Source organism: Eschrichtius robustus, chromosome 5, assembly GCF_028021215.1.
Source record: "Eschrichtius robustus isolate mEscRob2 chromosome 5, mEscRob2.pri, whole genome shotgun sequence".
Lineage (NCBI taxonomy): Eukaryota > Metazoa > Chordata > Mammalia > Artiodactyla > Eschrichtiidae > Eschrichtius > Eschrichtius robustus.
Genome location: NC_090828.1, coordinates 29,763,765 through 29,777,854, shown reverse-complemented (window position 1 = coordinate 29,777,854; position 14,090 = coordinate 29,763,765). Strand labels below are relative to the sequence as shown.

General features: G+C 37.1%; 1 protein-coding gene across 1 annotated transcript in view; it reads right to left on the bottom strand.

The window, feature by feature from the left end:
• Positions 1-604: 604 nt before the first annotated feature.
• Positions 605-14,090, bottom strand: part of DYTN (dystrotelin) — a 50,095-nt gene continuing 36,609 nt past the window's right edge. Inside the window, exons 10-12 of the mRNA XM_068543811.1 lie at positions 9,878-10,037; positions 6,858-7,365; positions 605-708 (exon numbers count right to left, since the gene is read on the bottom strand). Of these exons, the coding sequence (XP_068399912.1) occupies positions 605-708; positions 6,858-7,365; positions 9,878-10,037 (772 nt within the window). The remainder of the gene's footprint in view (positions 709-6,857; positions 7,366-9,877; positions 10,038-14,090) is intronic.

Below are 14,090 nucleotides of genomic sequence, written 5' to 3'. Positions count from 1 at the left end.
GAATTCCTGTAGATCACACACTTGAATATTACTACCAATGTATTCAAAGAAAGGGCCTCTATTGGAAATGCAGCACATCTGGATTTGACTCGGCTCCTTCTTTCCATTTTCCTCTATCACTCCTCACTCCCAAGGCTCTACTCTGAAGAACTAAGACACACGAGTAGAGATATTAAAAAATAAAATTTTCTTCATGCTTCATGCCAGACTATTGAGAAAGAGGTAGAAGGTTTAGTTCTTTTAGTACAGATTTTTAAATTTATTTCTTTATTTATTTATGGCTGTGTTGGGTCTCCGTTTCTGTGCGAGGGCCTTCTCCAGCCGTGGCAAGTGGGGGCCACTCTTCATCACGGTGCGCGGGCCTCTCACTATCGCGGCCTCTCCCGTTGCGGAGCACAGGCCCCAGACACGCAGGCTCAGCAGTTGTGGCTCATGGGCCCAGCCGCTCCGCGGCACGCGGGATCCTCCCAGACCAGGGCTCGAACCCGCGTCCCCCGCACTGGCAGGCAGACTCTCAACCACTGCGCCACCAGGGAAGCCCAGTACAGATTTTGAAAACATGTTTCATCATCACCACAAGGGGCCTTTGAGCCTGGACTCTTTTTCACTTCAAGTTGGGCAAAGCGATCTGATCAACAAGCGCAGAGAAGGCCCTGCATACTCGCTCAGCTCCACAGTACAGGTCCATATTTACTGAAGATTGCAGGTCTGAAAACAACAAACAGGAAAGTCCTTCAGAGAAAGCACCTGTAGGTTCTCAAGCTGACCTTAATAAAGCTCTAGCACAGAGAAGAAATAAAATCCATCTCTGCAGTTCCTGATGGCAATGCCCTTTCTCTAAGCTAGCTTGCAAATGAGATGGGTATCATTTACCATGATCAATTACTAATTCAACCAAGTTGTGGGTTCTTAAAGAGCATTTTCCCATAACTTCAAGCACGAATCTGAGTAGCCAGAAAGCCCACTCTAGAGCAGTGGTTTTCAAACTCTGGTGTATGTTAAAATCATCTGGACAGTGTTAAAATAGATCGCTAGGTCCCACCCTCAGAGTTCTGATTCAGTATACATGATGGTTAATTTTATGTGTCAATTTGATTAGACTGTGGTGTCCAGATATTTGATCAAACATTATTCTTGGTGTGTCTGTGAAGGTGTTTCTGGATGAGGTTAACATTTGAATTGGTAGACAGAGTAAAAGCAGATTGCCCTCCCTAATGTGGATGGACCTTGTCCAATCAACTGAAGGCTTGAATAGAACAAAAAGTCTGAGTAAGAGAATTCCTTCTGCCTTACTGTATTCCAGGCAAGACATCAGTTTTCTTCTGCCTTTGGACTCAAAAGGAAACATCACCTCTTTCTAAGGCTCGAGCCTGCCTGCTTTTGCATTGGAACTACACATTGGCTCTTCTGGGTCTCCAGCTTGCTGACTACTGATCTTTAGACTTGCTAGCCTCTGTAATTGTGTGGGCCAATTCCTTAAAATAAATCTCATTCTATATCTATATATACATCCTGTTTGTTCAGTTGCTCTGGAGAACTCTGACTACCATAGTACATCAGGGATGGGGCCCAAGAAATTGTGCTTCTAATAAGTTCCCAGGTGATACGGATGCTGCTGGCCTAGGGAAGATGCTTTGAGACCTCTGCTCTATAGCTACTGATTAATGGTTTGAGTGCTCCCCTATGACCTATTGTAATAGGAATTGTGTTGTAGAAAGCTCTACAATTTGGCAGTTATTAACCAAAAGTTGGATACGCATAATTTTTAAGCTAAAAGTTCCATTTCTAAGAATTGATCCTACAAAGATATTTACATATGAGTACAAAGATATATGCTAGAAGAATACTCACCAAAACATTCTTATGATAATAAAAAATTGGGAGCAACTTAATTACACACCAATAAATAAATTATGGTCTATTTATACCCTGGGATATTATGCAGCACTTAAAAAATGACACTGCCCAATGTCTAAGATATTTTGTCAAGTGAGAAAAGCAAAACAAGTACAACCTAACTTATGTTGAGAAAGTAAAGACACATATATGCAAAGAAAAAAGTCTGAAGGAAAAACTGCCAACATTTTTTACCTCTGAGAAACAGGTGGCAGGGAGTGAAGGACATGATGATGAATTCATTTTTGAAAAACATGTGCACTTAGGCATTTTAATTTTACAATGAGCATGCTGTATAATATTGTTTGTATAATTAAAAAAATAAGATCACAGGAAATAAAAACATGTAAAGGCTTAGTTTGTTATACACTTTAGTTACATGATTTATTATGGCTCCACCTATGCTGTTTTCTGTTGAACATAAGAGGAGAGGGTTCATGTCTTTTTTACTGTCTAGTCTCTAACACTGCCCCAGAACTACAAGGACCTTGAATAAATAATATTTTATTGCCTGAATAAAAAACCTTGTCCAGAGGCAAACTTATTTTAGGATATTCTATTCCTCAGCCCACAGTTATAAAAACTTTAAATACAATAAAGAAATAGAGAAGCAATAATTCATTTCATACATCGGTTCTTTTTTTCTTGTTTGGTTGTTTTATTTTTAAGCTCTAGTCCCTTGAAATGTTAAAACTAGCCAAAGATATGCACCTAACACCAAGCATGTTGCTTGGCATAAACTTGGAATTCCATACATATAGGGACTGAATTAATATAGCATATAGTCAGAGGCCTAGTGAGATGTTAGATAGACAAACCTGTGAAATCAACAGTCCAGAGGAAATCACAATGGGAGAATAATTCACTTGAATGTAGTTAACAATCTATCTGGTCTCTGAATGAACTTGGGATGTGAGAGAAGGCTATCAGAATGATGGGTATAGAGGTTTAAAAGTATTAGATTATTTACTCGATGATTACTCTTCTGGCAATTGAAATACTGAGCCCATGTCTTCCTTACAATAATAATTAATGAAGCAAACCAATATGCATTGAGTATCTACTCTGGACTAAGACCTTGAGCTCCAGATTGTACATGTTGACTGCCATTCTGATATTTCCATCTGGATGTCTCCAAGCAATTCACACTTAATGTGTTCAAAACAGAATTCTTGATTTGCTGACCTCCATCTCAGCTTTCCCAGCTTTCCTTATAGCAATAAGTCTATGACAATCTACCAAGTCCAAGCTGCCACCACCTGCCCTTCTCCAAGCCACTTTCTACACAATGACAAAGTGTTTTAAAAACATAAATTTACCCCTTTCAAAATGAATGCCCAGCATCAAGCACAGCTCTTGGCACATAATTAAATCTTGATGACTATTTGTTGAATGAATGAATGAATGAGTGAATGAAGGATGAACAAAATAGACATTTTTTTCTACCTTCGTGGAGCTTAATGCTGGAACTCTTGTGTATCTTTTCCCATCAAGAAAAATTACTTCTACTTTTTCATATATATATGTGTGTATATATATGTACATATATATATCAGAGAGAGAAAGATTCACTAAGCATTCAGTATATATCCTTAAGATTCCCAGGCAGCATTTGAGAAGTCTACCTTCTAGATAAGTGAGATAAAGATCCAGTGTTGAACTTCTCTTACCTGTGGTTGCTAAAGCACTGCTCCGTATTTTTCTACAACCTGCTAAAGTCCAAACTTTATCTTCTGATTACTTAAAATAATAGTTTAGATGATGGTTGCAGGTGGGGAAGAAAGGAACAGGAATAATTCTCCCACACCCCCACCCTTAACCATGCCCTCCTAATCCCATCATCACTCCCTCGCCTTCCCTTCTCATCCTTGAAACCTACTGTGGTAAACGGATGGCAAAGAGGGATGGAAGAGAAGCTGGGGAAAGAATTTCAGAGATGTAAGTAGGAAATTTCTCTCAGAAAGGGAAAGAAAATAATTTAATGAGAAAGTAAGACTAGAGCATTACGTTTGTTTTTTTTTTTTTGTCACCACAGAAGCAAGTAATGTTAGATGCTCTTTCAAATCTAATTCCTTTACTGCAAATTTGAACAAAATGTTTGCTACTGATTTTCAGTCCAACATTTGGAATTTAAAAAGGTTTGGGGAACCCCTTCTACACACTTTTTCTTTTCCATTAAGCCCTCAGGGTCTCCTGAAATCCTATTATCCTAGATCTTGATATTGAAAGACTCTATTCAGTTAATGTCAACAACTGCCCCCAAACTGACCATCATGCTTGCCGTTTTCGTCTCATTAAGTCTTAGGTCATATAAAGTTCATCTCAATTTCCAAAATGTGTTGACTCCTTAGCAAAGCTCCAATTCAAAAGGCTAGTCAGTTACTAGGATAATCACACACTGGGTGAAAATGTTGACACTCTGAGCAAATCTTAGTATATTACAAACAATAGATCTTTCTAATTTTTCCAACAATTCTCAAATTAAAAAATAAAAAAACAGGGGCAGTAAAATGATTAGAAACTTCCTGCTGTTATCTGATGCATCTGTAACAGAGATAGAAATAAAACAAAAATGACCAATACCTTAAAATTTAGTTTGTTTGCCTTTCCACATCTTCATATGTGTGGTTATCACATTTCTGTCTCTGATTACGTTTGCTGTGATTTTGATAAGCATGCATAAATTATGGGGTGTATTTTTATAATCCATATTGCCAGTGGCTAAGTAGAGTTTACAAACAGAATCATATTCAATACCTGATTGAATAAGGATACCAACTTAATAAGAAATATTTGAGTGAAGAATGGCAATGTTTAATAAATGTAGATATTAGCCATGAAGATTAACATAGATTCTATGCTTAAAAGCCTCAAAGAAATAAAACTGATATAAAAGAAATGACTATAAATTTAAATCTTGTCGATTAGCACTCACTGAATTATCACAAAGTATACAATGCAGTATAATAACAAAAAGGGAAAGGTGTACTTCCCTGCTAATATCATAAGCACTTTTGTATAATAATGCATACTACCTACAGAAGCATCTCAATGGTTCTACTTAAATTGCAAATGGAAGCAGAGGTAAATTTTTTGAAAATATATTTTTTATATTATCTACAAGATTGGATAATGCTAACTGCATATTTATACATTATTGCATTATCTGAATTTAAAAATAAACTTTGCCTTTTCATGATTTCCCTTTAAATGATATAATGATGGGTATATATATAGATACAGATACATTTATATGTATAGACCTTGATAAAGTTACTTAAAATATGCATGGATCTTTTAGGTATCAAACTGCATGCAGTGCTGGGATATTGTCTCCCAAATATGTGTAGTAGGCCTAGTCTATTAGGAATCTGAAATGTACAATATAGCCTACTACATTTGTGAGGGCTGACCCAATACAATATTTTAAAAATCAACAGCTTTCATAAACTCAATTGGAGAAACAAAAACAAAAAATAAAAATGAGATGAATATGTGAAATCCTAAAATAGTTTCTAAAATAAAAGTCAAATTTTTATGTGAAATTTTCCTAAAAAGGTCAAGTGGATATTGACTTTGCTTTGAATACTCATCATGACCCCACTGATGTTTAGATGGAAATAAGTGGGTGGAATCTTGTGTTGGCCTAAGAATCAGGCACAAGGAGTTCTCATACAGTCTTTGTCTCAGGCAGCCTGAGCATGCTTCTGGTATCTTTGTGATCTTGTTTTCTCTAATACAGGATTATAATTCCAACTCTCGTCACAGTAGATATTTTTAGAATCACCAAGTAATTACTTCATTGACTTGGCTCTACCGAGTTCAATATATAACTGACATTATCATGTTCCCATTTTATAGCTCACCAACTATTATGGGCTGAATTGTGTCTCCCTCCCCAAAGTCATATACTGAAGTCCCACTCCCAGTATCTCCAAATGTGACTATATTTGGAGATAGATTCTTTAAAGAGTTAATTAAATTAAATGGAGTTTATGTGACTGGATCCTAAACCAATATGAGTAGTGTCCTTACAAGAAGAGGAAATTTGGATAGGGACATGACAGAGGGAAAATGGTATGAAAACCGAAGGAGAAGACAGCCATCTACAACCCAAGGAGAGAGGCCTCAGAAGACACCAACGCTGCTGACACCTTGATCTCAGACTTCCAGCCTCCAGGAACGTAAGAAAAAAATTTTTTAGATTGTTTAAACCACCTGATCTGTGATACTTCATTATGGCAGTCCTAGCAAACTAATACACCAACTCAGAAATATTTTGGGAAGGCCTTCTTTGATGCAGAAACACATGAGAATGTTATCCTTGTTTTATCACCAGTCTCTATATGATCACTCCAACATAAAAGATCTTACACTTTCTTAAAAAGAAATGGATACAGATATAGATATATTAAGATGACAAAATACTCTATAAATAAGACAATGTCACTGTAAAACAGAAGAAATAGCTGTAATAAAGAAGTATTAATAAAAAGAGCCTTTAGATTTAACAATGAGACATAGCTTATGAAGGTGATGATGATGATGGTATTACTAATAATACAGAGACCTTAATCAATTATCTAGAAAGAGAGCATCATTCTTACTCCCATTTTTAAATGGTAACATCAGGCTGCCCAGTTATATATGTTTTAGTACTATTGATAATAACAATTGCAATAACAAAATAATAGGTATTTATTGAATTCTTGGTATGCACCAGTTGCTATACTAAAACTTCATATGGCTTATCACTTTTAATGCTCACAGTAACCCCATCAATTAGGCAACACTAGAAATCAAGTTCAGAGAGATTACTAATGTCCAAAAGACTCACAACTCCGTTACTCACTAGATGAATCATAGCTGTAGGGCTAATACAGGGCTATAGAATCAAGTGTTTTAAAAGGCAGCCTGACTCCCTGGCCATCACTATCTCTAGGGATTGTGAAAAATCTTACCTGAAGGCATTTCTAGAGTGAAGGCATCCGTGAGTTTTGACAACAATTCTTGCAGTTCCTCTTCCTCCAGCTCATCCTTTCCCTCCTGGATGTTAACTGCCCCTTTCCTTTCCACAGGTGCCAGGGCAGGACTGTTCATTTCAGTAGGAGCAATTTGGGAGGTGTCCTGCAGCAGTCCTTCCTGGGAACTGGATAGGGAACTAAAGATTTCCTTCGATGTCTTTTGTGCTTGGCTTCGTGCCCTGGTGCTTTGTGTTGACCCTGGCTGCAAAATGGCCTCTGGTGATTCTGAGTTTGGTAGAACATGTTCTGCATGTGCTGGACCTTGGTAACTTCCGTCAATCACAGTGGACTTAGGAAGTGTTTCCTCTTCTGAACGATCCTCAGTGGCACCCTTGATCTGGGAAGACTCTCCTCCCCTCTGAAAACTTTCTTCACCATGTCCATGGTCATGCTTGGCAGCCATATTTTGCCAGGAAGATGAAGGATGAAGGGGCTGCAACACTGCCTGGATAAAGAAAACTTTATTTATGAAGAAATGAACATTTATCTTACTTTTTCATTATGCATTAAATTTTAATATTCCAATAGGAAATTTTAATGCAAGATTTTCTTTTTTGTCTCTAAATACATTGCTATTAATTTTATTTTATGCTGTTGATTCAATGTCAACCTAAAGGTAGAACAGCTCAGATTCTAAAATATCACAGGGAATAATCACAAGGAATTTGGGAAAATGCTAGGTTCTGAAAGCTCAGGTTCTAAAAATATCATAAGGAATATCTGAAAATGTCAGGATATCTTGGATTGATAGATAAAAAGTATTACAATAAAACATTCGTAATGATCTATTTACGTAGGTATGTTGTGAGGGGTTTCATAATAAGCCATAGGAATAAAATCTGGGGGGTGTGCTCTCCACAAAGCACAGCCCTCAAAGTGTGGTCCACAGACTCCTGGAGGTCCCCGAGACCCTTTCAGGGGTCCAAGAGGTCAAAATTATTTTCACAGTAACACTTAGAGGTTATTTGCCTCTTCACTGTGTTGACATTTGCACTGATGGTGCAAAATCAATAGTAAGTAAAGCTAAAGTTGTTGTTTACTGCACATCAAGGCAGTATCACCAAGAAGTGGTAGTAGTGATGGTATTCTTACCATCGTGCACTTGCAGTTAAAAGAAAGGCAGTTCCTCTTAAGAATATCCTTGATGCAGATGAATGGATAAAGAAGATGTGGTATATATACACAATGGAATATTACTCAGCCATCAAAAGAATGAAATAATGCCATTTGCAGCAACATGGTTGGACCTAGGGATGATTATGCTAAGTGAAGTCAGAGAAAGACAAATGTCATATGACATCATTTATATGTGGAATCTAAAAAAAAATGATACAAATGAACTTATTTACAAAACAGAAACAGACTCACAGACATAGAAAACAATCTTATGGTTACCAAAGGGTAAGGGGGGGAGGGATAAATTAGGAGATGCACACGACTGTAAATAAAATAGAGAAACAGTGAGGGCCTACTGTATAGCACAGGGAACTATATTCAATATCTCGTAATAACCTATATGGAAAAGAATCTGAAAAATAACATATGTATTTATGTATAACTGAATCACTTTGCTGTACACCTGAAACTAACACAACATTGTAAATCAATTATACTTCAATAAAAAAGAAAAAAAAGACTATTCTTGAAGGTGTAGCAAAAATTCTTATTTTTCTTAGTAACACATGTCTTCTTAATATTATATGTGATGAAATGGGAAGTATGCATAAAACACTTCTTATGTTTACTGAAATATAAAAGTTTCCTCTTGTGCAAAAGAATTAGACGGGTATTTGGCAAACATTTTTTCAAAAATGAATGAAGCGAGACTGTGACAGTAAGGAAAGCAATGATATGTGTTGCCAAGCTTAACAGTTGAGTTTTAAGCAAAAATTAGAATTTTGGAAAACTTGCATCCACTACCATGAGCTTGCTTGCTTTCCAATTCTTAAAGACTTTTCTGATGAGATTCACGGTAGTATTAATGAATATGATTTTTTATGATTTTTTTAAATGATTCTTTAAAATCTTGTATAATGAAATGGGTGAGCATTAGGAAGTTCGGCATAGCTTGGTGGTGAACTTCCAAATGACCAATGTATGATGGTATAAAATCATGCCAGGATAGAAGATTCATTCAAAAAGCACAACAGAATATTGTATTTTAATGAAACAGGGTGTGAAAGAGATGTGGTTTCAGATTCAATACTGCAACCATCCTTTAAGAAACAATCATTTATCACCTTTTGGTGTAGTATCAAAGAAGAAGATCTCCAATTATCTGAAAAGGCTATTAAAATACTCCTCTCTTTTTCAACTGCAAATCTGTGTGAGGCCATATTTTTTCATATTCTTCAGCCAGAACATCTTGCAACAGATCAAATGCTGAAGCAGTTAGGAAAAATCCAGCTGTCTTTTCTGAAGCCAGCCATTAAAGAGATTTGTAAAAAACGTAAAACAATGCCAGTCTTCTAATTAAATATATATAAATATATATAATTACTGTTTAAAAATGTTCCATAAATAATGGGTTTATTATTTTCATTTTCAAATTAGTTAATAAATTTATTTTAAAACCGCTTATTGGTTTTAATTTTGATTAGGGTAAACAGCAATAGATATAACCCACAGAAGCTCCTTGGGATCCTCAAAAAATTGTAAGTCTCTAAAAGGGATGCTGAGACTAAAGGTTTAAGAATCAATGCTATAAAGAACCTCTTTGCCCCAGGTCTGTTGTTTCTAAATCGTACTGATGCTGTTCTCTCCCAATGGCACTTCCTTCGCAAAACTGGAAGATATCATCTGGCTGGTGAAAAGGGGAGTTGGTCAGGGTATGGAGAGAAGAGGGAAAGGGAAGAGGCTGATCAGAGTGAGGTGCAAAGGCTCAGGCTGCAGCCGACCCTCAGCCAGAAGATTCTAGGTCAGACTTCCAGATGGCCAGTGTCTCCCACATTCTATACCTGTAGATTTTGTCCCATTAGCTGTAGCTTCGTCCACAGACTGTCCTGGTTGGTTGTGAGTTCGTGAATCTTTGTTTCAAATCTGCAACTTTTTTCTTCCTGGCAGGCATATATGGCTTGCAACTTGTCTTTGTATTGGTTTAACTGTTTTCTAAGGAGGCTGCAAAGAGGACAGGTCTGAGTGGGTTGGAAGGGCAAGAGGTCAGCACAGCAAGATGCAAGAGCCCTAGCGAGATGTACTCCGGGACCTCTCTGGAAGAAGATGCCGGAGTAGCCTGCGCCTCGACTATTACCTAACATTGATCAATCCTGCTTTAAACTGTTTGTTCACCATGTACAGCTGTCCTTCGTGTCTATTATACACACAATTCCCCCAAGAATTTCATTGGTTTTAGAGGTGTTTTCAAAAACTCATCATGCATGTTATGGATTACTTTTGACGGCATACATTCAGCAGCTCCTTAAATGCGAATATTGACTTTATTCATTATCTTTTTGTCCAGAAACACTCCATTTAGAATGATAGCATACATGTCATGGCTAAATACCTAACACCGGACCAAGACCACAGGGAGGGAACAATGGTGCAATTTGTGAATTATGGGTCTTGGCTTCTCTTCCTAAGTCTAGTTGTTCATTGGTTTCAGAATGAACCAAGTAGTCAGGGTAATTCTTTTAAAACATGAGGCAGAGGACTTCCCTGGCAGTCCAGTGGTTAAGACTTTGTCTTCCAATGCAGGGGATACGGGTTCGATCCCTGGTCAGGGAGCTAAGATCCCACATGCCTCGCGGCCAAAAAACCAAAACATAAAACAGAAGCAATATTGTAACAAATTCAATAAAGACTTTAAAAGCGATCCACATCCAAAAAAAAAAAAATCTTTAAAAATTTAAAGAAAAGAACAACAAAGAAAACCCATAAATCAGATCATGTTACTCCTCTGCTCAAAGCCCTCCAATGTTCCCCTCCTTATTTAGAATAAACCAAAGTCCTTATAGAGGCAGCCAAAGCTGAACAAGATGGCCAAGGCCCTCCGCTTCCCTCCCTGACCTCATCTCTGCTTTCTCTTACTCACTGTCTGCCCTTCAGCCACGCAGAGCTTCTGGCAACTCTTCGAACACACTGGGCATGTTCTCCCCTCAGAGTTGGCTCTTTTGGCCCCCAATACCTGGAATCCTCCTTCCCCCAGGTTCTTGCTCAGCCCATCCCCTCATCTTTAAGTCTTTGGTCACCATCATACTCTCAGTGAGGCTCTCCCTCATTGCTCTACTTGAAACTGCAAACCAGAACCCCCAACTTCGCCTCCATCACCTCCCATCTCCTTCCCTAGTCCTTCCCATCTCCTTGTCTCCATGGATTTTTGCCATGTCTAATTGCTACAGCACATGATGCGATCTTAGATTTTGACTTAGTCTCGAGCCTTCAGACTTCTGGACAGTCATTTTATATGACATGCTACCTGTTTTACTTGTTATTTTACTTATATCTTACTTACTCTATTATTAATTGTTTATTGTCTCTTTATTCTGGCAACTTTTTTTCTGTTTTGCTTCTTGCCATATCCCCAGGCCCAGGCCTAAAATAGTTCCTGTTACAGTGTATGTATACAGTGAAAATTGGCTTTCTAAAGTACAGTCTTATTCTTTGACCAGTGCGGTTGTCATATTTGTGGAAGTTGTAGAAATTGGCTCCCTGGTAGGAAATGCAACAACATTTCTCAACGTTAGAGCCTTTGAAATTCTTAATTGCCACAGATCTTGGAGAGGTCTTGCAATTTAGCTGGGGCTCCTATCCAAAGCAGGCATCTCTAAAAGATGGCCCTCAAACTTCCAGGCAGTCACACAGGTGAAAGAGGAGTCTGATTCTAAAATCCTTGATTGTAATCAGAGTTTCAAGTACTTCTTTATGATGGACTTTTCAGAAAGGAGTCAGCCCAGCGATTTTATATAGCAGACAACAAAGAAACATTCTCAGAAGGCCTCTCTAGATAGTATTTTCTATACTTAGAGTGTTGTGCTTGTTATGACCAGTAGTGACATCAGTTTATCTTTCTCCCATGCTGTCTATCACTCACATCGTCTTCCTCCTTTCTGGCCCATCCACCATGTTTGAACATCTAGAAGACATGCGTTCCCATCCTTCCACAATCCAGGTGAAAGTAAGGAAAGCCCTATCAGAAGTGCAGCTCTTTTCTACTCTGTTGTTTTGTTTGTTTGTTTGTTTTAATGGAGAAATTCTCGGAGAGTCTCCAGTGAACATGATTTACCCAATGCCAATACTTCCAGCAACTCGAAGCCCCATACTTTCGAGGTAAATATCCACTGTTAACAAAACAGTTCAGATTATTTGAGAAATAATTCCTTTCAAATGATCTGAAATCTGTCTTTCTAAACTTTTACATCTTTACATGTAGTTCTGCTTCCTGGAGCTAAGGAGCTTGAATCTCCCATGTACCAGGTCTTCAAATACAACACAAAGGCAAGTTAATTCACCAGGCGAGTTAATCACGCACAGAGCAGTGGAACATTACTTTTCTTGATCAGCACCTAGCATAGAGTAATAAATAGATAACTAATAATTGAATGATACTCTTTCTTGTAATGTAGTCTGAGACTGCATTGCTTTTTAAATCATCAGTGACAAATTGTGGGCTGTTACTGAACTTATAGTTGACTATGTATCTCAGGTCTTTCCACGCTCTTTGTTGTGAACCTGGGCCTATAATTGTAGGATTTGCATTTAATCTTTTAAAATTTGGTCTTTATTAATTGCCCCACTATTCCAGACTATGATATCTTAGTGATTCAAGACTGTCATTTAGCTTATTATCTATGCCTTTTGGTATCATGTCACACACATTTGAGAAGCATGCTTTCTGCTATTTTATCCAAGTCATTGATAAAAATAATGGGGCAGACAAGAACAAGGATAAAGCCTTCACATAGATTTTACTCACTAATCAGGCTCACACTGGTATTCTTTGTGTTGATAAATACCTTACTAGGAGACCAATGGTGTATGTAGTGGGTATGAATTATATAAAAGGGAATCATCTAGTTTAAAATAATTGTTTGAGGTAATTATTTTAAGAATTAAGTTTTAAAGAATTAAATTTCAAAATTTCCTTTTTATTTCTACATTTAAGTTTCAAAATTGCCTTTTTTTTCCTATACTATTTTCCTTAATTTTATTTCTAATTTATTTTTCTTATACCATGGAAAAGATCAAAATTGTTTTTAACATTTAAATTATTATTAAATTACTTTAAAAGTGTTATTAAGCTTCTTTTCATGAGTTATCACAGAAATTTTAAATGTTCGTTATCTTTCATACCTTTGCATTATGAAGCACATCTCATCATATATATATATACCTACACATATATATTAGATGATCAATAAATTTATTGATGACCTATTTTTATTTTAATACATATTTATTAATATATATTTACTCATTAATTTATTGAGCATCTACTAGATACCAAGCATTGTGCCTGCAAAAAAAGGTTTCCCTCAGGGGGACCTTCTTATTGAGGAGCCAGGAATTTTGTCTTCTAAAGGAATGACAACATGATACAGGAACTCAAGGGATGATTAGTCCTGGGACTTCCCTGGTGGTCCAGCAGTTAAGACTCTGTGCTCCCAATGCAGAGGGCCTGGGTTCCATCCCTGGTCAGGGAACTAGATCCTGCATGTCACAACTAAAAGATCCCGCTTACCACAACTAAAGATCCCGCTTGCTGCAACTAAGACCCGGCACAGCCAAATAAATAAATTTTTTTTTTTAAAAGGAATAATTAGTCCTTTGAGACACAATAAGATGGTAGACAGTTTCCAGCCAGCCTAGTAAATCTTCGAGAAAGTTAGATACTGTTGGAGAAATGTACTGATTTATTTTAGAAGCCGTAAGACACACACAAGACACACACAATACTTCACTGAAAATGCTTAACCAAATTTCAAGGAATAAAATCACTCAATCAAAACCCCAAACTTAATGTAATTATCTGGGTGGTTTTAGTTATACTTAACTACTCAAATAGAGTCAAAGCCCCCTTTTACCTTCATACTGGAACCATAGCATTTCTCTGTTTAAGAAATGTCTTCCAAATTAAAGAGAAAAAAAGAGCACTGTAAAAACTTTGTAGAATTTCTTCCTCTAAAAGCGAAGCAAAATGCTATTGCTGTGTCTCTGCTGTTGGTATTTGTT